We start from the raw sequence: 26,095 nt of genomic DNA on the forward strand, positions 1-26,095 counted from the left end.
GACATCCACATACACGGGGAGCCCAACAAAGGGTATCAGAACCTACAGAGATATCCATGCAGGGAAGAGAGTTGCCAAAGAGATAGAAGACTGTCTGCATACAGGGTGATTTTAAAAAAATAAAGATACGGAAGCCCCAGCTCTCCCACTGTGTGAGAAGTACAAATATAAAAAAGAGAGAACATTAGAATGAACCCTGTGGTGATAGATTAGAATTTAAGGTACTGGTGTGAACTCACGGTTTTCAATATACAGAGGTAGTTATGAATGTGGATGCAAGTAAGTGTGTATGCATACATACATACATACCCTAAGCTCTGGCCTCTGACAGTGCCTGGAAGCAACGATACTCCAAGAGCAATGAGTGTACCTGAAGCACACCTTGGCTTCTAGAAACCATTCTCCTCTAAAAGGAACCAAGCTCCTTAGAGAACTGGCTAATTCTAGCACTGAGGAAGGGAAGGTATCAATATAATAACAGTCTGATAGATCAGATCTGTTGTGCCAGAAAGAATAGAAATGCCCAAGTATTGATAGGGATGTGGCACAATGATAAGTCAGCTTGCAAGGTGTCCCACTGACCACTCAGGGACAGCTTAAACATCAGAATAAATAATGGTACTAAAGGATTAAAATCATTGAATAAAATGGTACCTGAGCCCATAGGGACAAATTAAGTTAAAAATACATTTAGGGACTTCCCTGGCAGTCCAGTGGTTAACACTCTGTGCTTCCAGTACAAGGGGAACAGTTTCAACCCCTGCTCAGGGAACTAAGAGCCCACACGGCAAAAAAAAATAAAAGATCATCACAGATCACTCACGTTTTTAAAAAATACATACACCTATTAAAAATATATTTAAAGTTTAATGAAGAATAAGATATCCACATATTTTCAAGGTAACACCTTGCAAAATATTAATTCTAAAGGAGAAAGTAACTTTGCAGTGGAGCAGCCTAGCAGACACCACCTTAACCAAGTGATCATGAACACCATCAGTAAAGACATGGATTGAAATTGTGCACTGCATGTTAGGATGCATTGAGAATACAGCACTATTCTTCTGTATACTTCCCACCAAACAAGCATAATCTGAACCTACTTATGAGGAAACTTCAAATGTATCTAAATTTAGGGATATACTACAAAGTAAGTGGTATAAAATCTTCCTAAGTGTTGAAGTCACAGAAGTTAAAAAATAAATTTTTATTGTCTCGTACACAGGGTTATTGTTACCATCTTTCTAAATTCCATATATATGCGTTATTATACTGTATTGGTGTTTTTCCTTCTGGCTTACTTCACTCTGTATAATAGGCTCCAGTTTCATCCACCTCATTAGAAGTGATTCAAATGTTTTCTTTTTAATGGCTGAGTAATACTCCATTGTGTATATGTACCATAGCTTTCTTATCCATTCATCTGCTGATGGACATCTAGGTGTATAGAACAGTCTTATGGACTCTATGGGAGAGGGAGAGGGTGGGAAGACTTGGGAGAATGGCATTGAAACATGTAAAATATCATGTATGAAACGAGATGCCAGTCCAGGTTCGATGCACGATACTGGATGCTTGGGACTAGTGCACTGGGACGACCCAGAGGGATGGTATGGGGAGGGAGGAGGGAGGAGGGAGGAGGGTTCAGGATGGGGAACACATGTATACCTGTGGCGGATTCATTTTGATATTTGACAAAACTAATACAATTATGTAAAGTTTAAAAATAAAATAAAATTTTAAAAAAAAGGAAAAAAATAATAATAAAAAAATAATAAATAAATAAATTTTTAAAAATTAAAAAGCTGAAGGATTTCTTCCAGAATTAGAGACTAAAGAGACATGATAACTAAATGTAACATAATTCTGAACAACAACCATTTGCTACAAAAAGGATAGTTGGGGCTTCCCTGGTGACTCAATGGTGAAGAATCTGCCTACCAATGCAGGAGACATGGGTTTTATTCCTGATCCAGGAACCAACATGTCATTGAGCGACTAAGCCCATGTGCCACAACTACTGAGCCTGTGTTCTAGAGCCTGGAGCCACAACTGCTAAGCCCACGTGCCACAACTACTGAAGCCCATGTGCCCTAGAGTCTGTGCTCTGCAACGAAAGAAGCCACAACAATGAGAAGCTGCACAGTGCAGCTATACAACAGCCCTCTCTTGTCACAACTAGAGAAAGGCCGCAAGGCAATGAAGATCCTGCACAGCCAAAAAATAAATTAATTTTTTAAAAAAGGACAATGGGTGAAACTCTGCGTGTTAGATGGTAGTACTATTATTACCATTAATTTCTTGATTCTGATGGTTATATATGTGACACTGGACTACACCTTTTCTTTAGGAAACACACACTAAAGTATTTGGGAGTGGTGAGGCATCAGGTTGGTAACTTACTCTCAAATGGTTCAAGAAAAAAAATTCTCTATACTAGCAACTTTCCAATAAAACTTTGTGATTATTTCAGATTATTTAGAATAACATTTATCAAAAAGGTAATAAATAACAAATGTTGGTAAGGGATGTGGAGAACAGGGGACACTTCAGCACTGCTGGTGGAAATGTAAATCGGTGCATTCACTATGGAAAACAGTATGCAGGATTCTCAAAAATTTAACAGTAGAACTATCATGTGATCCTGCAACTTCCCCTCTGGGTATATATCCAAGGAACATAAAAACACTAATTCAAAAAGATATAGGTACCATTATATCATGATCATTGCAGCATTATCTACAATAGTCAAGATCTAGGTACCCATCAATGAATGAATGGATAAAGAAGATGCGGTATATATTCAGAATGGAATTAAGCCATCAAAAGAATGAAATCCTACCATTTGTGACAACTTGAATGGACCTTGAGGGCATTATGCTAAGTTAAACAAGTCAGAGAGAGACAAATGCCGTAGAACTCCACTTACATGCAGAATCTTAAAAAAATAAATAAATAAACCACAAGCTCACAGACACAGGAACAGATTGGTTGCCAAAGTCAGGAGGGTGAAGGGGAGGGTAGATGAAATGGGTGAAGGGGATCAAAGGCACAAACTTCAGTTATAAAATAAACAAGTCATGGGGATATCATATACAGCATGGTGACTCCAGTTAATAACGATGTATTGCATATTTGAAAATTGCCAAGAGATAAATATTAAAAGTCTTTATCACAGGAAAAACTATGTATGGTGGTGGATATTAACCAGACTTACCAAATCATTATGCTGTATGCTGGAAACTAACTTAATGTTATAACTCAATTATACCTCAATTCAAAAACTACTTTAAATGTTAAACATAATGAGAATATGTAAGAGGGTTACGAACTTAGTCTCAAAGGCAGTGAAGGCTTCTCTAGGTGACTTAGTAAAGCTGAGCCCTAAAGAGGTAGGATTGCACATGGGTTCAGAAAGAATGTTCCCGGGAAGGAGAACAGAGAAGCCCTGCTGAAGACCCAGGTGGGGCAGATCTTACTGCCTCCTGGGACCTGTGTGCACCACTGTCTCTGGTCATAGCGTTCATTTCCTTTTTTTCTATCATTCTTATGCCAATGTCAATATAATTTGGCTTCTTGATTACAGAAGTAATGTGTTCACTGTATAAAATCTAGAAAAGAAAAAGTTTAATTTCTTGTATTTCCTGAAATACTGTGTTTTTCATAACACTGTGTTTTTCTCTTGAGTTTTTTCTGAATGCATTTGTTGCTGTTGTTCAGTGGCTCAGTGTCCGACTCTTTCCAACCCCATGAACTGCAGCACGCCAGGCTTCCCTGTCCTTCTCTTATCTCCTGGAGTTTTCTGAATGTGTATTTATTACTAAATAAAAGTTATGCCAAAGAATTGATGCTTTCAAATTGTTGTGCTGGAGGACTCTTGAGAGTCCCTTGGACAGCAATGAGATCAAACCAGTCAATCCTAAAGGAAATCAGTCCTGAATATTCATTGGAAAGACTGATGCTGAAGCTGAAGCTCCAATACTTTGGCCACCTGATGTGAAGAGCCAACTCAATGGAAAATACCCTGGGAAATGGGAAAGACTGAGCGCAGCAGAAGGGGGTGACAGAAGATGAGTGGTTGGATGGCATCACCGACTCAATGGACATGAATTTGAGCAAACTCCTGGAGACAGTGAAGGACAGAGAAGCCTGGCATGCTGAAGTCCATTGGGTTGCAAAGAGTTGAATAGCACTTAGCAACTGAATAACAATAACAATTCCTGAAGACACAGCAATATTAAAATTAAGCCAACTGATAACCCTACAGAGGTTTCTAAGTGTCCAAGTGAAAGGAAGAATTGCACTTTAAATCACTTTAAATCAAAAATTAGAAATGATTAAGCTTACTGAGGAATGTGAGAGACCCATAAGCTTACTGACTGCAATGTGGGAGACCCAGGTTCAATCCCTCGGTTGGGAGGATCCCCTGGAGAAGAGCATGGCAAACTACTCCAGTTTTCTGGCCTGGAGAATTCCATGGACATAGGAGCCTGGTGTGCTACAGTCCATGGGGTCAGTTGGACATGACTAACATATACACTGAAGAATGCATGTTCAAAGTCAAGAGAGGCTGAGAGCTAGGCCTCCTGAGTCAAACAGATCAGTTGTGACTGTACAGGAAAGGTTCTTAAAGGAAAAAATGTTTCTCCACTGAACATACAAATGATAAGAAACAACTTTATTGGTGATAATGGAGAAAGAGTTGGCGACCTGGACAGATCAGCCACAACATTCCATAAGCCAAAGCCTAATGCAAAACAAGGTCCTAACTCTTCAATTTTATGAAGACTAAGAGAGGTAAAGAAGCTGCAGAAGAAATGTCTAAAGCTAACCGAGGTTGGTTTACAATGTTTAAGGAAAGAAACCATATTCTGAACATAAAAATACAAGGGGAAGTAACAAGTGTAGATGTAGAACCTGCATCAAGTGATCTAGAAGATCTAGCTAAAACAATTAATGAAGTGCTTGTGCTCAGATGCTCAGTTGGGTCCAACTCATTTACAGCCCCATGGACTGTAGCCTGCCAGGCTCCTTCGTCCATGGAATTTCCCAGGCAAGAATACTGGGGTCAATTGCTATTTCCTCCTCCAAGGGATCTTCCTAATGCAGGGATCGAAGCTGCATCTCCTGCATTTCCTGCATTGGCAGGGGGATTCTTTATCACTGAGCCACCTGGTAAGTCCCAATTAATGAAGGTGGCTACAATAAACAACAAATTTTCAATGTAGATAAAAGACCTTCTATTGAAAGCAGATGCCATCTAGAAATTACATAGTTAGAGAGGAAAAGTCAATGACTGTTTTCAAAGTTTTGAAGGACAGGTTGACTCTCTTGTTAGGGGCTAATGCAGCTGGTGACTTCAAGTAGAAGCCAGTGCACAACCAATCCTAGGGCCCTTAAGATTCTGCTAAATCTACTCTGCCTGTGCTCTATAAATGGGACCACAAAGCCTGGATGACAGCACTTCTGTTGACAACATGGCTTACTGAATAATTTAAGCCTATCATTGCGACCTACAGCTCAGAAACCAAGATTGCTTTCAAAATATTACTGTGCATTGACAATTCATCTGGTCACTCAAGAACACTGACAGAAGATGTACAATTAATGTTGTTTTTATGATTGCTAGAACAACACTCATTCTGTAGTCCAAGGATCAAGGAGTAATTTTGACATTCAAGTCTTATGGTTTACAAAAAACAATTCTTAAGGCTATAGCTGCTAGATCTGGGCAGATCCAACTGAAAACCTTCTGGAATTCCCTGGTGGCCCAACAGTTAGACTCATCACTTTCACTGCTGGGGCCTGGTTTCAATCTCTGGTCCAGGAAATAAGATCCTATAAGCCATGTGGCATGGCGAAAAAAAAAAAAAAGGAAAGAAAGAAAGAAACCTTTCTGGAATGGATTCATCATTCTAGTTGTTCAGTTGTAAAGCTATGTCCAACTTTGCAACTCCATTTTGGGTGCCATTAAGAATATTCATATTTCATGGGAAGAGGTAAAAATATCAACATTAACACGGGTTTGGAAAAAGTTGATTCCAACCCTCATGGACAACATTGAAGAGGTCAAGACTTCAGTGGAGGTAGTAACAAGGTGAAAATAGCAAGAGAACTAGAATTAGAAGTGGAGTCTGAAGATGAGACTGAATTTCACTGCAATCTCATGAGAATACTTTAACACTTAAGGAGATGCTTCTTATGTATGATTAAAGAAAGTGGTTTCTTGAGATGAAATAAGCCTAGTATGGATGCTATGAAGATTACTGAAATGACAACAAGGGATTTAGAATATTATGTAAACTTAGTTCATAAAACAGCAGCAGGATTCGAGAGGACTGACTGCAGTTTTGAAAGTTTTACTTCAGTTAAAAATGCTAACAAACAACATTGCATGCTACAGAGAAGTCATTTGTGAAAAGTCCATCGATGTGGTGAACTTCACTGTCATCTTATTTTAAGAAATTACCATAGGCTCTCTAACCTTCAGCAACCAAAACTTATCAACATTGAGGCAGGGCCCTTCACCAGCTAAAAGATTAAGACTTGCTTAAAGTTCCTATGATGTTCAGCATTTTTAGCAATAAAATACTTTTTAATTAAGGTATATACAGTGTTTTTAAAGACATAATGTTACTGCACATTAAATAGATGCTTATTGTTGTTATTGTTGTTCTGCTGCTAAGTCATATCCAACTCTTTGCAACCCCATAGACTGCAGCACGCCAGACTTCCCTGGCCTTCACTATCTCTAAGAGTTTGCTCCAACTCGTGTCCATTGAGTTGATGATGCTATCTAACCACCCTGTCCTCTGCCACCCTCTTTTCCTTTTATCTTCAACTTTTCCCAGCATCAGGGTCTTTTTCAATGAGTCAGTTCTTCACATCAGGTGGCCAAAGTACTAGAGCTAGCTTCAGCATCAATCCTTCCAATGAGTATTCAGGGTTGATTTCTTATAGGATTGACTGCTTTGATCTCTGCACTGTCTAAGGGACTCTCAAGAGTCTTCTCCAACACCACAGTTCAAAAGCAACAAGTCTTCAGCACTCAGCCTTCTTTCTGATCCAACTCTCACATCCATACATGACTACTGGAAAACCATAGCTTTGACCACACGGATCTTTATCAGCAAAGGGATGTCTCTGCTTTTTAATATGCTATCTAGGTTTGTCATAACTTTTCTTCCAAAGAGCAATAACCTTTTAATTTCATGGCTGTGGTCACCATTTGCAGTGATTCTGGAGCCCAAGAAAACAAAATCTGTCACTGTTTCCATTGTTTCCCCATCTACTTGCCATGAAGTGACAGGACATGATGCCACAATCTTAGTTTTTTGAATGTTGAGTTTTGTTTGTTTGTTTTTAATTCTTTTTTTAATTTTACAATATTGTATTGGTTTTGCATGAATCTGCCACAGGTATACACGTGTTCCCCATCCTGAACCCTCCTTCCTCCTCCCTCGCTGTACCATCCCTCTGAGTTTTAAGGCAGCTTTTTTACTCTCCTCTTTCATCTTCATCAAGAGGATCTTTAAGCTTTCTGCCATTAGGTTGGTGTCATCTACATATCTGAGGTTATTGATATTTCTCCCGGCAATCTTGATTTCAGCTTGAGCTTCATTCAGCCTGGCATTTGCATGATGTGTTCTACACAGAAGTTAAATAAGCAAGGTGACAACATACAGCCTTGACATAGCTCTGAAGTTTTTGCTGTATTTTTCTGATTGGAACTTACCCTCTGTCTCATTTTGCCTAAGTCTCTGTGTTTACGTCTATATATTAAGTAAATCAGTTATCTCTCCCAGTCTTGAAGGAATGGCCTTCATAAGAAATGTCCTGTGACGTCTCTGGCAGTCCAGTGGCTGACTCCACACCTCCACTGCAGTTCAGTTCAGTTCAGTCGCTCAGTCGTGTCCGACTCTTTGCGACCCCATGAATCACAGCACGCCAGGCCTCCCTGTCCATCACCAACTCCTGGAGTTCACTCAGACTCACGTCCATCAAGTCAGTGATGCCATCCAGCCATCTCATCCTCTGTCATCTCCTTCTCCTCCTGCCCCCAATCTCTCCCAGCATCAGAGTCTTTTCCAATGAGTCAACTCTTCGCATGCGGTGGCCAAAGTACTGGAGTTTCAGCTTCAGCATCATTCCTTCCAAAGAAATCCCAGGGCTGATCTCCTTCAGAATGGACTGGTTGGATCTCCTTGCAGTCCAAGAGGGCAAGAGTTAACCACTGGTTGGGGAACTCTATCCTGCATGCTATAGTCCTGCATGCAGACATTTTTTCTTGTCTTCAGCCAGTATCTCAGTTCCCAGGGAGTATCCCAGTTGGTTCCTGAGTCTCTGGCTTTAAGATGAGTAACTGGGTCCCCTTTACCTACAGTCCATATGTTTCTCAATCTTGTGTTTTGTGTTGATTTTCAGATCAACTGAGTTTTCATGCACACCCTTCAGGAGTGGGTTTTCTGTTCCCTGCAGTTTTATAATTTTCCTGGATATATTTCCCATTGGTTTTCAAAGTCAGGTATTTTAGGGGCTTGTCTCTCCTGCGTAGGATCTAGGGGTTGGGATGGCTGACGTGGAACCTGAATCCCTCACAACTGAGAGAGAAGATCGTACCTTTGATATCTCTCCCAGTTGTGGATTGCAGTGGCTGGGGTGTGGTTTTTCCCCTTGGCAATACTGTTTGTCTCTCCTACCCATCTCAGTGCTGTCCTTTTACCTTTTGTTATGGAGGCTCTATTCATCCATGTTCCATATGTACTTAATTAAATTTTGTTGTGTCTATGGGAAGAGGTGAGTTCAGGCTCTTCCTATGCTAATATCTTGAACCCTCTCCCAAGAACACTACCTTTAAACTTGCTGTGTGCCCTTTTCTATTTCACTTCCACTCCCTTCCTTGTCAGAGCTATACTGTGTTTATAATCTAGTGTTCTTTATAGTTCTTCCACATATACTTGTCTCCTGAAACAATACATTATTAAATTTAGCCACTGTTTTTAAAGTTTAAGTGCAAACATACTGTATGTATGCTGCAGCTTACTTTTTAAACTTTTTCCCTATAACATATTCCTGACATTCATCTACGTTGTTGCATACAGTTTGAATTCATTCACTTTCTCTGTTGCATAAATATATTTATCCATTCTCCTGCTGATTGAAATTTGGATGGTTTCTAGTTAAGGATGAATACTATTAAGAATTTTTTTGTACATGTTTCCTGGTGCACTCAAGTTATCAAGGCTTTCACTATGGTATATATCTAGGAGTTGAATTACTGGTCAGTAGGCAAAATACTTCACCTACTGTATGAAACTCCAGTACTTTAGCCACCTGATGTGAAGTGCCAACTCATTAGGAGAGACCCTGATGCTGAGAAAGATTGAAGGCAGGAGGAGAAGGGGACAACAGAGGACAAGACGGTTGGATGGCATCACTGCCTCAATGGACGTGAGTTTGAGCAAGCTCTGAGAGATGGTGAAGGACAGGGAAGCCTGGTAAGCTGCAGTCTGTGGGGTCATAGCGTCAGACATGACTGAACAACTGAACAATAACAGCAAGGCAAAATACATCTTCAACTAAAGTAGGTAATGCCAAATTATTTCCTAAAATGGTTGGACCAACTCAATTTTCATCAGCAGTGAAATAAGTTTCTTCCCCTGTTTTTTTTTTTTTTCCCCCAATTTCTTTTACCCATTTGAATTTAAAAAAATTTTCTGCTACATATTTTTACTTTCCAAAAGATTAATATAATTTTCAACTGTTCCCTGAAACATCTATATTTCATTTCTTGCTGTTCGTATTTCAAAGTGAGTCACTAGAAAGCTGATTAAAAGCTCAATATACACGAATAGGGCTTGCTAACAGTGGGTTTCACTGACCACTCAGGGACCTGGGTGTTTCACTGGAAGACCACGTTAAATATCAATGTAAATAGGCCTTCCCTCTGGGGCCAAGCAGTCTCTCCAGAGAGGACTCCCTCAGCTTCTTCCTTCTATGACATTCTGATATTAAAATTAATTTGATTATAAAGGAATTAAGAATATTCCTGTGTAGGCTTTCACTTCAGTTTTCCCTGTTTTCAGTTCAGCACCTCTCCCCCATCTTTTTCCACTGCAGCTAGTTTTGAACTTCCCAAAATCAAGTATTTCCAGTGTCTCACTACCTCTTACACAGATTTTCAAGTCTCTTTCTGATCACCTCATGCCACAGTCTCATCCTTTTGCATTATCTGACTCCTCAAATTTCTGTACCTCTCAAGACTTTTGAAACCCAAGTTTGCTGTCAGTGGAATTTTCTGTAGACATCTAATATTCAGATTTTTGAGCTTTGGTAACTTCTCTATGCCTTCCAAAAACAACTCAACAGCAATTGTCTCCTTTCCTAGTCGCTTAGTCCTTGTGAGTTTACACCTATATTAAAGTAATTCATTTACTCTCATTTTAGAAGAATCTTTGGAGGAAGCAAGTGTGTGTTAAGTCCACTTTAACTGTAATTCTTTCCTTACATATTTTAAGCACATTCAATGTAATGAAACTATAATGACATCATCTGTAGTTGTATATTTGTTATAAATAAACAATGCTTTGCAAGGTAAACCGTTTTCTTAGAAATGATGCTGAAGACATTTAAATACATATGTCCTCCTAATACAAGAGTTGCTTTAGATTTTCAAAAGGAAAAGATTTTTTAAAACGTGTTTCCTAATGATATACACTTCATCCTCAAATACTAATAAACATTGTTAAAACAGATTTATATTACTCCCTTCCCAAAAAAATGTGAACTGCAAAAAACAAGGATACAATTGTACATATGAGCTATATGTTTGAAATACTCCTTTTATATCATATAGAAATGCATTTACCATTTGCAAGCCTGTAAATATTTATGAATATAAACATATTATTATCAACAATTTCAGGGGAAAAAGCTGGAAAATCTTAGATATATCTTAAGAGGAGATAGATATTAGATGGATAAAATTAATGTTTTAAACAGAAAATGTAACTCAAGTTGAAAAAATAAGTTAATCAGAGTCAACGAAAAGAACTTCCTCTCCACCAGCCGATTCTTCATTAAGCATAAAGAAAATCATGCAGTTTCACTGGAGAATCTAGGCTCTAACCTTTGCTATTAGGTATTTATATTGTTGTAACTTATATTTGAAAAATATTGAAATTAATCCAGTTTATTTACCGCCAATGTGTAAGGTATTCTTCAAAGACCACAGGTGCAGTTCAGTCAAGCAGAATGACATCTGATGGCAGAAGGAATCTCTATCCTGTTTAAAAAATAATTAAGAAGAGGTGTCAATTAATTATCTTCTATTGCCAATAAAATAAAGATTGCTTAGAAATAATAAAAAGAATAATTTTTCGCTACTGATATTTGAGATACGGTTCATTTGAATAAACACAATTTAATATATCCTTAGTTAACCACCCAGAAATAAATGAAAAAAAAAATCACTTTTCCTAGATTTAGTACGTCATCACATTGAGAAACATAGTAAGAAGAATATATATATATTTGGGTTTCTAATAATGTATGATTTTTAAAACTGAGTATATTTAGAATTATTTAGTATTTAAAGATTTTTCAGGAAAAGAAATATCTGCTAGGTAGTTATTAAGTACAAAAACATTTTGTGGTGCATTTTTAATATAAAAAGCAAATATTTGCAATCTTTCACATGCAAACAGACTAATTAAAATGGAATTCCCAAGATGAATGGTATATAGTTACTATTATAGGAAACATATTTACTTAGAAGTAAATTGTGTGAAACCACATTAGCATTCATATTAATTTGTTCATCTGCATGTCATGATAGATCCAGATATTCTATACTACATTCATTTTTTAAAAAAGATAGCAAAATTTTACATCTTATATTTCCTCCCAGTTCTAACAGCAGGGCATAGTGATGGATATCATTTATACTTTTAAAAAAATTAATTAGAACTTCATTAATTTGGACTAATTGGAGGAAGGCCAATCTGAAAAAAGAAAAACGAAAAGTAACATTTTATAAATATTTGAAAGGAATTTAAGTAACTTTCAAATGTTTGCTTGGAAATACATGTATTATAGTACATGTAAATTTTCCTGTATATTAGAAATACATAAACTATTGACATTTTCTTTATACAGATCATAAAAAGAACTGTTATTTCCAACAAACTTCTGAATATTTTATGACATCTAATATATGAAAATAATAGCTTGAAAAATATTTTATGACATTTATTATATGGAGAAAAAAGCTCTCAGCTTCTTTAACATTCATTTCAGTTCAGTTCAGTCGCTCAGTAGTGTCCGACTCTTTGCGACCCCACGAATCGCAGCACACCAGGCCTCCCTGTCCATCACCAACTCCCATTAGGAGTGACTAAAAATATTTCCCATACTATTTATGAATGATAATCCAAAATAATTTTAGACATAATACAGGCTTTGTTAGTCCTTACTTCACCTTTACTTTTGACCTCAATGCACTTACAATCATCAAGATTCAGATGCATGTTCAACTAATGAGACACAGTTAGTAATTACTGAAACGGCAGAGTAATCAATTTCACAGTATAACAGAAGGGCTCAAGCCTGCTTGCAACAGCAGGGCACTGAGAAAGCTACTGAGAAATTATAAAATGTTCACAGGACCTCAGAGAAGCAAAGGATTTCACCAGTTAAATGATGATGATAGCAGCATATAATATTATGGACCTACCTTTGACAAGCATTCTTCTAAAATTTTACACATATTAACTCAAATATGTAACTCTTTGAAGTAGTATCACTATTACTCCTATAATGAGGAAACTAAGACATAGAAAAGACATATAGCCAGCAGGTAGTAGAGGCGGGCTTTGAATCTAAACAGACAGGTTTTCAGACCCGTGCCGGCAACCACAGGACACTTACTGTACTGGGGTATACAGAATTGATGCTTTTGAACCGTGGTGTTGGAGAAGACTCTTGAGAGTCCCTTGGACTGCAAGGAGATCCAACCAGTCCATCCTAAAGGAGGTCAGTCCTGGGTGTTCATTGGAAGGACTGATGCTGAAGCTGAAACTCCAGTACTTTGGCCACCACATGCGAAGAGTTGACTCGTTGGAAAAGACTCTGATGCTGGGAGAGATTGGGGGCAGGAGGAGAAGGGGACGACAGAGGATGAGATGGCCAGATCGCATCACTGACTCGATGGATGTGAGTTTGAGTGAACTCCAGGAGCTGGTGATGGACAGGGAGGCCTGGTGTGCTGTGGTTCATGGGGTCGCAAAGAGTCGGACACGACTGAGCGACTGAACTGAACTGAACTGAGGGAGTGTATACACAGTAGTTTGAGTAAAACAACGGTGTTAGATCAAGATGCATGGTAGAAAATCATAGAAAAATGAAGTTGAAAAGAGTAGCAAAAAACAGGCTATAATAAATAGTAAATTTTGGATTGATCTGAATTCACTTTCTTCCTTGTACTTAAGTGCCTTAAAAGTTTAGAGATGAAACAAAAGACCCTTCAACCTCCAGATATGGTATTCTAACCAGAAGATGGCTGTGACATATATAGATATGGGGTAAGAGAGCTAGTGGGCTCATTACCATGAAAGATTCTCTAGCAGGCAATAGAGAAAAAGGGATATTAAAACTAACCTGTATTCTTCAATTCAACTATTATCTTTCTGAGTTGTCACCTGGGAGTGACTAGTGAGCCTGCCATTATTCAAAATATTTCCAAAGCTGTGTTCTTTGAAATTGCTTTCAGTCAGTTTCATGAGACTTATTCAGAATTACTACTTTATAGTTGTACTTTTTTAAAACTAAAATACTTACTATATTAGAATATGTAAACCGCACCTTTGTCATTCAGATAGGTGAGGCCTGGAATATTGGTTTGAAGAATCAATTAATGGGACTTCCTGGCAGTCCAACAGTTAAGAATCTGAGTTCCCAATATAAGGGACATGGGTTCAATCTCTGGTCAAGGAACTAAAAGATTCTGCATGCCTCATGGCACTGCCTAAGATATCAATTAATAAATTAAATAAATTTCATATTTATTAAACTTAATATGTGGACTCTAGACTCTTAACTACCTGGCTTCTTTTTCTAACCTCTCACACTCACGTACAAATGTGCTCAGTGCTCAGTCAAGTCCGACTCTTTGCGATCCTATGGACTGTAGCATGCCAGGCTCCTCTGTCCATGGAATTTTCCAGACAAGAATACTGGAGTGGGTTGCCATTTCCTACTCCAGGGACTCTTCCTGACCCAGGGATCAAACTCAAGTCTCCTGCGTCTCCTGAATTGCAGGTGGATTCTTTTACCGCTGAGCCACTAGGGAAATTCTCTAACTTCTCAGTTTACTCACTAATTTGCATAAATTACTTAACTTCTCTAAGTTTCCCCAAACACAAAATGGGTATAATAAAGTACCTATCACAGAACTATTTTGAGGGTAACTTTATTTAGTTATCTTAATATTGCTGCATAGTATTTGCTGCTGTTACTCAAATGTCTAGCACCATGTAAATTTATATGGAAAAAACAAAGAAGTATTAAACATGATCTCAAAGGTTCATATAGTCAAAGCTATGGTTTTTTCAGTACTCAGGTAGAGATGTGAGAGTTGGACCATGAAGAAAGCTGAGTACCGAAGAACTGATGTTTTTAAACTGATGTTGGAGAAGACTCTTGAGAGTCCCTTGGACTGCAAGGAGATCAGACCAGTCAATCCTAAAGGAAATCAGTCCTGAATATTCACTGGAAGGACTGATGCTAAAGCTGAAGCTCCAACACTTTGGCCCTGATGCTGGGAAAGATTGACAGCAGGAGGAGAAGGGGACGACAGAGGATGAGATGGCTGGATGGCATCACCAACTCGAGTTTGAGCAAGTTCCAGGAGTTGGTGAAGGACAGGGAAGCCTGGCATGCTGCAGTCCATGGGGTTGCAAAGAGTCGGAAAGGATTGAGCGACTGAACTGAACTACCTTACATAGGAAGAAATGAATGAACAACTTAGTACAAGAGGGATTTTATAATGGAAAAGTACCTATATGTGGACAAGCTTCTACACCAGAGGAAGTATTGAATTAGGCCATGCAAATGGATTAATATTTCACTAGGAAGAGGGAAGAAAAGATATGATGAAACAGGCACATACTTTTTTTTGACACTGAGCACTAAATTCATAACTTGTAGAGTATACTAGAAAATAAAAACACTCTTCAATTTAGTGTTTATTTAGATACTAATAATGAGAATTTATGAATTCTAACAAAGGCTGAATTTTAGCTGTTAGTAGCTACGTAATAAGGTTTCATCATGCAAATTAGAGATAAAATTTTAGCCAAAAACAGAAGGCCACACTTTTACTTACATATCAAAAGAAGACTAAACTTGTAAGTCTACTTTTCAGTTTAAGTCAATCAGTAACAAAGATTTTGTCAAAACATTCCCCTGAGACTTCCCTTGCGGTCCAGTGGTTAAGAGTCTGCATGCCAAAGGAGAGGACATGGTTCAATCCCCAGGTCTGAGAGGATCCCACTTGCCACGGAGTGGCTGGACCCACCCGCATCACAACTCCTGACCCCTGCACCTAGTTGTGATCGGCAAAAAAGAAGCCACCGTAGAGAGGAGACTACGCACCCCAACAAAGACTAGGTAGCTGCAACTGGAGAAGCCTGAGTGGCAACAAAGACCCAGACGAGCCAGAAATAAATAAGAAACATTCTGCAGATGACAGAAATGAAGAGTCAATCACAGCTTCTTTTTAATCCATACTGGCTATTATTTATAAGAGGTAGAGAAGCTTTTAACTTGAAAACCCATAGTTCCAACTGTGTGCTGCTGCTGCTGCTGCTGCTGCTGCTAAGTCGCTTCAGTCATGTCCGACTCTGTGCGATCCCATAGATAGCAGCCCACCAGGCTCTGCCGTCCCTGGGATTCTCCAGGCAAGAACACTGGAATGGGTTGCCATTTCCTTCTCCAATGCATGAAAGTGAAAAGTGAAAGCGCAGTTGTGTCCGACTCTTTGTGACCCCATGTGACCCCATGTGAGCCCACCAGGCTCCTCCGTCCATGGGACTTTTCCAGGCAAGAGTACCAGAGTGGGTGGTCCACTGTGTATCTTTACTAAATTTGAAAATCCTAAACTACTCGGAAATTATGGAGGAGAATAAGCAAATTATGGAGGAGAATAAGCAAAACAATGTCTATAGACAGCATAAAATGTCAAGTACAAAGCTCTCTTTGCATTTGGACATAAGGGGAAATTCCGAGACTAGCACAGTGTAAAGTCTATGATCTGGACTTGAACACAGGATTCATTTGTAGTTTCATTGGAGGTGGGAGGACTGAGAAAAATGTACAAGTTGTTTCTAAAAATGCTCCGATGTATAAACAATATTGCTCCAGTTTCCCACAAAAAAAGAATAGGACAAAGCGGGGAGAGACATTCTACTTAGAACCGCTTTATGGCCCCTGGAATATTTGGTTTAAGGGTCGTGCAGTGGCCACAGGGGTTGGTGCCCAGTAGAACATAAGCAGGTCTGGCAGCCCTTTGGCATTACTCAGAGTGGTGATATCCAGACAAAGCAGGATCCACACCCAGCAAAAGTAGACACAGTGGCAGCAATAATGTGTTGATGGAGCAGGTGTGGCAGGTGAGGTGAGAAGAAAATGGCTAAGGTGGCTAGTGTTCACTAGTAAATGACTGGACTTATTTATAAATACATGTGACAACTCTTGCAGGTTCCCCAAAATATGTGTAATTAGGGTGGAGGCTTTGCAGGGTCATACATTAGAGGGGAGGCAAAAGATAGTCAAATGCAGCTTATTCATCCTTATTTTCCTCTGAACTTCAAATATCTGCTAATAAGCCCATATAAAATTAAAAAGAATTAATACAGTAAATTTTTTAATATTTGTAAAAATCCATAATTACTAGATAGACATGGTGGGAGGGGACCAAATCAACATCCTGTCTAATCCTCAACATGTCTTGCCATCTTCAAACTGTGCAGGTTTTTTCAAAGACTCAGACCTTTAAAGGTCTAGCATCTTACTCAAGAATGCCACCAGTTAAAAAGAATGCTGTAATTTCCATGTTTGAAAAATCTGCCTGAAGGAAGCAGTCAAGACTGAGCTCGTATCATTCAAATGGTGTATTAGTGCATAAACAGTTGTTTTTGAAGGAGGAAAGAAAAGAATTTCCCAAGAACTCTGGTTTCTGCATTCTGAGAGGGGATGTGGACAAGGCTTTAAAAGGCAGTGAAACAGAAAGTGCCTAACAAAGTGGAGAAATATTGCCCTACTCAGTGCCCCTGTGCATTTCTCTAGGGATAAAACCCAACATTCAGGACTTAGAAACCTAAAGTAGTTATACAGGGAAAAATGAATAAAACAATGAATGTCTAAAAATACAGCAAATTTTCTTAATGTTGACTGGGAAAAAGAATTATCCAAGTGAAAAGAATAGCAGAAGGAAAAAGCTAAACAAGAAAAAATGTCTAATAATTTAATTTTCATTTATTTTTAAATATCATTTTATTTTGTTTAATTTTATAAGGCAGTTGATGACAGTCTCAGATGTCTCAGAAGGCCATTCTGAATTCAAACGTCCAGTCTTCATGACAGAATAAGAAGCATGATTTCAACTGAACTTGATCTAAATCTCAACTGTTCTCTTGTAAGGGGGAGAATCTATGACAGCCAAATGTTGAGGATAAAAAAATGAGAGGATCTTAGAGAACCTTTCTCACTTTCTAGTTACATCTTCAAAAGGTTTAAAGCCTTCTTTCCAAAACAGATCACAGTATAATAAATACTTATTTGTCTTAAGATTGGGAGTGCATGCTGTTATCTGAGTAGTGTCCAACTCTTTGCGACTCTATGGACTGCCTCTAAGTGAATCTTCCCTGGTTTCTTAGGTCAGCTATTTGACTACTTTGGAAAGGAAAGGAAGCCTGAGGGTAAATAAAACCCTAATGTAAAACAAAACCCTAATGTAAAACACGATGGAAAAGAAAAATAAACTAAGAGAAGACACAGCTGCAATTTAACAAAGACAGATGATACCATGGGCTAACAAGACATTTAAAATGAAATGTATGTTAGCAAAATACCTTAAAGAGCCTAAGGAAATCTTTCTTGGGCATAAAGTTAGAACATGTTATTTACTATCAATAGACTTTCTGAGGATTATCTAGTCACCAAAATGTACAAAAGTAAAGACAACTAAATAGCACAAGTTTAAAATAAACCACTAGTTGACTTAGGTATTCTAGTCATCATTAAGTAATTTCAAAATTATCTAAAATATAGTGTATTCCCCCATAATCTCTTGCCTATTGCCATCTACACAGAATTATATTATCTATTAACCATACACATAAACATATCTAATAATGTCACATTATCAAAAATAAAGATTTTTGAAATATTCAACACTGAACCAAACAATTATACAATAATAAAGTTTATGTTAAAGAGCAGAGGAGTCTCAAAGAGACTTCAAACTTAGATTGAATTTATTCTAACAAAAGACTGGCGTATTGGGAACACTGGGTCATCTGTACCTCAGAGAGTCCTATGATATCTAGTTATTAATTAAATATCACAAAAGCTTTGAGCACCTTAGGTGTCTGACATTTTACTATGAGTCACAGATACAAGGATTTATAAAGCAGGGTTTCTACTATCAAATAGCTAAAATCTAGCATAGAAAATAAAATAATCACAGAAACAGTAATATGAAGTTTGTAATTAATGCAAATTTAACAACATAAACAAAGAGCTATGGGCATTCAGTAGATGTTCTAGTTGGATAATAAAGAAACTTTCTTATAAAGTAGGAAGACATTTGAAGATCATTAGACTTTGATAAAGACAGAGAAAAAAATGAAACAATATACAAAAACATAAATTAGACAAAAGATGCAAGGCATATTTAAGGAGTAGTCAGCAACTAGTTTGATGCACAAATAGAAGAGATAAATGAGTTCCATACTAAGTAAGTTTTTAAATGCCAAACTTAGGAATTAGGACTTTATATTTTGGTAAGTTTCTACTGCAGAATAATGAATAGTTTCTCATCTGGTAAGGTAATTTAGAAAGGAGAATCAACAGATCAGAACTGTTGTAAGATTAACTTTGTGAATGGGAATATTGGAGGGATTTTTTTATACAACTGATCTATATAAAAATAAACAGACAACACCAATATTTAGCAATAAGGGCTTGTTGGGATGCTGGCAGTTGGAATGTAAATAAAGCAACAGATTCAAGTGATCGTTTGAAGAAGGTATCAAAGGTGTAGGGGAACTGATGAATCGTGGAAGTGAGGAAAAAGGAGGAATCTAGAGTGACCACCATGATACGGGATCTGCTTACTGCACAGACATGACCCTTGCCTTGAACATGACTCTACTGAGCAGACACGCCTCCATCATCATGTGCTGGTAAAAGAGTACCAGTGCATTCTGTTCACAATGACTGAATCAACTAGTTCAACCAACAACCTCCATTTTCCTAGCTACTGACCTGGCCATAGGCCTAAGCCACTGAATGAGAGCCCAGAAGAAAAACAAAGTCGAGGATAGGTATTTTGGTAATTCTCCAACACAGAGACAATGGGAAACACAGATTAAGGCGATATAGAGCCAGAAGGGCATGGAGGAGAAAATGGTGTGTATGTGTTGAAGTGGTTGTATAGTGATCAAACCTGTTGCTTCTGAATTTTAATACAGAGATGACCTCATTATGGTTTCATGAGAAGTAGTTTTATCAAGGACACAAAGATTAAGTCTTCTAAAGAAGGTGTGGTTCTACTGCTCTAAATGCTGGGCTCTGAGCCCAAAATGCCTCAATTCTAATCCGGCTATAACAAACTTATCCCAAATCATTCAACCTCTCTGCCTCAATTTCTCCACCTACAAAAACAGAGATAATGATACTGACCTACATTTCTAAGAACACTGCAAAGATTAATTAATTCTGTACAATGCTTTGAAGATGAAAAGCACTGAACATTATTAGTGGGTATTGCATAACTAATTTGTAACACTGAAAAGTTCATCCTAAAATTTTACTCAAACAGTAGTTATCAAATAAATGCCCTAGCTCCCTTAGTGACATTTATCTCCAAATGTTACTAAATTATTATTTTAAATGTATCTCGTTTTTTTTACATTATATCATGTTATCTCACAGTATATAAAGATGTAGATCACTCCAGACATCTAGAACACCTTTTCAATCTAAACAATCAGGATATATTTATCTGAAAACTAGCATCTACTGAGAATAGTCAATAAATGCTAAAAGGTAATAAATACTTCAAGTTACAAAATTTTAATTTAATAAATAACACTAAGCAATTAAATGGCAGAAGCAACATGCAAAAGCACAAAGCAGTATGTTGAAAATACTGTCTATCATGTCCTTATTTTTATAAGTTATAGAACCTAAAAGCATACAAAAACCTATCTTTGTACGAAAAATGAAGATTGAAACTTTTAAATCCATTAGACACTCTGTGCGGTCTTTTGTGTCTTCATGGGTTTTAAAATTATAATAATAATGCACGCTTATTGTTTTAAAAAATGGAAATACAAAAGTATTTGACGTTAAAATGAATTCCCTTCCCAGAGGCCCTCCCCACTCTGAAGGGAGCCATTACACAACATGGCCTTCCAGACTGTGAAGTACTTAACAGCATGTTCATATACATACTGACTTGTTTTGTATTTTAGTAAATCAGTATTTTACTCAACATACAATTGCTTTTTTTTCACTGAACACGACAGCATGGATATCCTCTGTTAGCATATAAAGATTTATCTCTTTTTTTTAAAAGGTGCCAGATATTCCACTGTATACTGATCATAATTTACTTAATGAACATGACTGCTCATTTCAGGGCTATTTTCATCTTACAAATAAAAATACTATTAAAGTAAATATGCACACCTTACATTTTAATAGGTACTGACAAACTGGCCTCCAAAATGACGCTACCAATTTACATGTCCACCAGTAATATGACTGTCCTTTCCCCCATGTCCTTCCTCAATATGCTATGAGACATTAACAAAGTTTTTAATTTTTGCCAATCTGGAAGGTGAAAAATGAAAAGGTGAAAAAACCTGCAGTTTTAAGTTTCATTTTTCCATTCATTAAAGAGTTCAAACAGCATGTCATGTATTTTTTAACAATTGTTTCTTCTATAAACTACCATTTCCCAACTTTGCCCATCTTTCTACTGAGTTCTCCATCTCATTCTTTGTGCATTAATATTAATCCTTTGTTACATACATTAGACATGTTTCTTTTTAAAATTTATCTTTATACATTAAAATAAGAGAACACAGAATTCACATTTTTTAAAAATCAGGCATGACATCACAGAAAACTCTTTGAACTCAATTTAGCTATTGCTGTGCAGAGTGCCAAGGCCAGGTAAGTTCTTCATAGCTGCTAACAACTGGTCAGGTGATGCTATTTCTAAATGAAGCCAAAAGCAATAGGTTCCTGTTTTAAGAGAAGTTGTGCACCATACTCTCTTAAAGAGGTTAGAAGAAATTCTATACCTAGAAAGAATAATAGGAGTCTCTTCATCCTCCCAAAATAAATCATGGCAAAAATCTTTATAAATCTCATGTTATACTTAAATTTGGAAAATATTTCTCCAGAGCACTGTTCAAACCGTTTAATTCACTTAGGTAAATAGATCACATCAATTTAACATTTTCTTTATTGTAAGCAGTTTTGACATTTGGACAGTTCACCAATGGCTTCTTCATTGTGGCCTGCTTCCTCCTCTTCTACTACTCTTTACATGCAACAAATTAAATTTCACTAATATTTAAAGATCAGTATTGACCTTTGCATAGCCATTTTCTAGGTTCCTGTTAATACAAACATCTTGTTTGCTGATGCTCTTTTCAAATATTTTACTGCACACAATTTTCCATTATTCCAAAGAGACTTGTGTCTAGTTGAAGTGCATTTTTTCCATGATCCTGCAAATAATCACAATGGCTTATATCAGGCGTTTTAGGGGGGAAAAAGTATGCTTGCTTAAGCAAGTAATAACAGCAACCATAAAATAATCTTTGCTCACCACCATCTCCAACACATGTACCCACCCTTCTGATCTTTAAAAATATGGACTTAATTCTTTTTAGGATGTATCTCAACCACAACAATAGAGAGACAGGGAATATAGAAATGCTGGCAATGTGACCATGATAAGTAATTCTAGATTGTAATTCCATAAATATAGTTTTATGCTACACTTGAATAGATAGGAAAAAAATGCAACTTTGAAGAGAAAATAAACTGAATTTCAAGAATTCCTAAAGAGATGAGTTAAAGACAAAAGAACACTGAAATGCTCTTATCTAAACCAATGCTAACTGTCGAAATAATTTGTCAGTTTAGAGTTACTATTTTAAAAAGCATATAAATCAAAGATTATTGCAAAGTGAGCAAGAATGAAAAAAGAGATCCTTTCTCTTCAAATAGGAAAGACAGTGAAAAAATCCTGAAGTTGCCCGCAGCTATACCACCTCAACCTTGTCAGATTTCACTTGTCAACACTTTGATGACAGATTGCCACCTCCTCCTCTAAAAAACAAATCCTACTAACTGATGAAAGAGATGGCTTCTTATGAAAAGTGGAATATTATCCATGCAATTTGATAGTTGTACACTTTAAAATCTTTTTTCCCCAAAGAGACTTGAAAAACATTTTTCTGTGACTTTTATCAAAACTTAGAAGCTAGAGAACCAATGTGAGGAAGTAAAGGGTGATTTAAAATACCTACTAAATTGGTAGTTCATATTCACTATTTAATTCTCACAATAACTCCCTGAAATTATATACTAAAGTGTGTGTGTTTGTTACTTAAGTATTTCTCTGAGCAGGGAATAGCAGTTTTTCCAAGGACTCCATTTATGCACTCCCGTCCCCCATCAACTCTGATGGACTCTAAATTTACAGCTATGGAAACTGATGCATAGAGTGGTAAAATTATTTACACAAGTTCAGTCAGCTTGCTAGGGAACAGGACGAGAATTCCCATTCATGATATCTGCATGGTGCTCATTCAACTTTACTTTCTCTGCCTAACACTGTGCTACAGCCTTTTAGTTAAGCTTCTGCTTAAGAATCTGAGACAGGTGTCACTTTAGGCTTGTATCCATGGCAAAAGGTATACATAGATGGAACCTATTTTCTGGCCAAATATACTTTATTTTGCTAAAGAAAGCCCTTGAGGGAAACTATTCGAATGACTAAGGATTATTTTTCATTGGTGTATCAGTAGTTTGTAAATAAACTGATGTATCTAAAACATGATTATAATCAGTATTTCTTAGGCACTAACGAGTATTCATACTATTTGCTTAGCAAGCTTCGTAGAAAACATAAAAATAAGCTCCAACATGACATATTAATGCCTTGAAAACTGTTAAATAAATTAACTTCTTTTTAAGTTACTGTATCAGAGAAGCTTTATTTCTATGTTGACTTCCCTCATTTGGTAGTGGCTCTCACTAAGTTCTTGGGTCCTCACTCTAAGACAAGTTTTTAAAAAAATATAAAGAAGCCCTAAATGCTCACAGTTTTTAAGAATTTTGTGGTGAATCTTTTTATATTGTGATCAGATCCTCCTTCACACTCTTTCTTCCCTGATTGGTTATTTTCACCTTTATGAACGGTTAATCACAACATTATTACTAAGTATACTTTTAGTATTTTTGTTTAACTGGTTGAATGAAGAACCAAAGCAGTTCACTCAGGAAAGAACAGTCTTTTCCTACTGAAATGAAGGCCTATGAATAACTACCAAGGTCCCCAGAGAAGGGATCAATTTCTCCTTAGGATTTAAAATTAATAATCCTTTAATACAGTAGGAAATTATCATCTGATATTTAAAAATCAGTAGAGTAAAAATAAAACAAAGAAGATTCAAAATTATGATCATGTTTTGCCGTAAAACCCAAACAAATACTGCATTAATGAATAATTTGCTGTTTTTAAAGGGCATATTTTATATAAAAAGTTACTGAGAAGTAAATGGGATAATTATTTGAAAATATGTGGAAAACAATAATTATTCAATTATTCAATGTCAGTTGCCTTTTGCTAAATAGTCAGTATCCATAAATACTATTTTCAATAATATCTAAGGAAAATTATTTTAGAATTTAGCATTCTGTTTCAGCTTCTAATTATTTTCAGTTTGGTTCAACCCACATTTGTGAAACATCTACTAAGTGGCAACCAAGGGGCCAGGCACTGTGCTAGGCATTCAGAATAAAATAAAATGAAAAACAAGTCCTCGCACTTGAGGAGGGAACAGCTTAGTAAGGGATGGGATGATGGGAAGATAAAAAACAGTGAATACAATTATTGATACATCAGAGTATGGCAAATAAAATGGAACCATGTCAAAGGAAGAGAGTACAGAAAAAAAAGAAAATTGTTAATTATAGCATCTAATGTATTCTCAATCACAAAAAAAGAACCTGAGACCTCTTCAGAGAAAATGAATAACTAGCATATAACCCAATGGAAAAAGTGACAGACTTTATTTTCTTGGGCTACAAAATCACTGCAGATGGTGACTGCAGCCATGAATTAAAAGACACTTGCTCCTTGGAAGAAAATCTATGACCAACCTAGACAGCATATTAAAAAGCAGAGACATTACTTTGCCAACAAAGGTCCATCTAGTCAGAGCTATAGTTTTTCCAGTAGTCATGTATGGATGTGAGAGTTGGACTATAAAGAAAACTGAGCACTGAAGAATTGGTGCTTTTGAACTATGGTGTTGGAGAAGACTCTTGAGAGTCCCTTGGACTGCAAGGAGATCCAACCAGTCTATCCTAAAGGAAATCAGTCCTGAATATTCACTGGAAGGACTGATGTTCAAGCTGAAACTCCAACACTTTGGCCACCTGAGGTGAAGAGCTGACTCATTGGAAAAAACTCTGATGCCGGGAAAGATTGAAGGCAGGAAGAGAAGGGGACAACAGAGGATGAGATGGTTGGATGGCATCACCTACTCAATGGACATGAGTTTGGGTAATCTCCGGGAGCTGGTGATGGACAGGGAGGCCTGGCACGCTGCAGTCCATGGGGTCACAAAGAGTCGCACACAACTGAGCGACTGAACTGAACCCAGTCACATGAATATATTGTATTTTCTTAATTCCAGCATCACCATAATTCACATTTGATGGTTATTGAAATGGTATGTATCTTGTAATCATTGTGTATATTTAATATAGTGCAGCTTTGGTAGTTCTCTATTGTAACATTCTTGCTGGGAGGAGAGATCAAAATGGCAGAGCAGGAGGACACGGAACTCACCTCCCATCACAAACACATTAAAAAAAAAACACATCTGTGTGTGAAGTAATACTCACTGGAAACCAGAGATAGGAAGAAAGACTTCTGTACAACCAAGGCTATTAAGAAAGAGTCGCACAGAATCAGGAAGGAGGGGAAAAAGAAAGATCAGGTTGGGACCTGTGACCCTGGGAGGAAACACAGAAGAGGGTGGAATACAATGGCAGAGATCCTCCTGAGGAGTGAACGGTTTGAGTCACATATTGAGCACTCCAGCTATGGATGTGACAACCAGGAAGATGAATTCTTTTGGCTGGAAGTTGGAGGGCTGGTGGGACTAACTAGGATCTGCTAGTAAAGAGTGTGAACACACTTGCTTACTCCCAAAACAATGTGGGGAAAAAAAAACCAGATTAAAACCACATGAGATTCTGGCCAGCTTCCCATAACCACTCCACTGTGCACCGCCCTGCCTAAGTCCAATGCCCACTCCATCCTGTGTGCTTGGCTACACAGCTCCACATTGCGGAATGAGGGCTGCCACAACAAAGAAGAGTGATCAGTTGTGCAGGATGGTACCAGCTCAGACTCTGCAACATTTGAACTGGGTAAGAGCAGCAGAGCAGCCGCTAACTGGCTTTCAGAGACATCAGAAGTAGTCCCAGACTCCAGCTGCAGCCAAAGCTGTCATAACACATGACCAGACCTACACTGAGCACTCATAACTATTTT

At 37.5% G+C, this 26,095-nt stretch overlaps 1 protein-coding gene across 7 annotated transcripts in view; it reads right to left on the reverse strand.

Moving 5' to 3' along the window:
* WDPCP (WD repeat containing planar cell polarity effector) overlaps positions 1 to 26,095 on the reverse strand; it is a 304,438-nt gene that overhangs the window by 198,790 nt on the left and 79,553 nt on the right. For all 7 annotated transcript variants that reach the window (XM_005212781.5, XM_059891308.1, XM_059891305.1 and 4 more), the window contains one exon: positions 11,200 to 11,284. In XM_005212781.5, coding sequence (XP_005212838.1) covers positions 11,200 to 11,260 — 61 coding nt within the window. In that variant the 5' untranslated portion in view covers positions 11,261 to 11,284. The remainder of the gene's footprint in view (positions 1 to 11,199; positions 11,285 to 26,095) is intronic.

This window comes from Bos taurus, chromosome 11 (assembly GCF_002263795.3).
Source record: "Bos taurus isolate L1 Dominette 01449 registration number 42190680 breed Hereford chromosome 11, ARS-UCD2.0, whole genome shotgun sequence".
Taxonomy (NCBI): Eukaryota; Metazoa; Chordata; class Mammalia; order Artiodactyla; family Bovidae; genus Bos; species Bos taurus.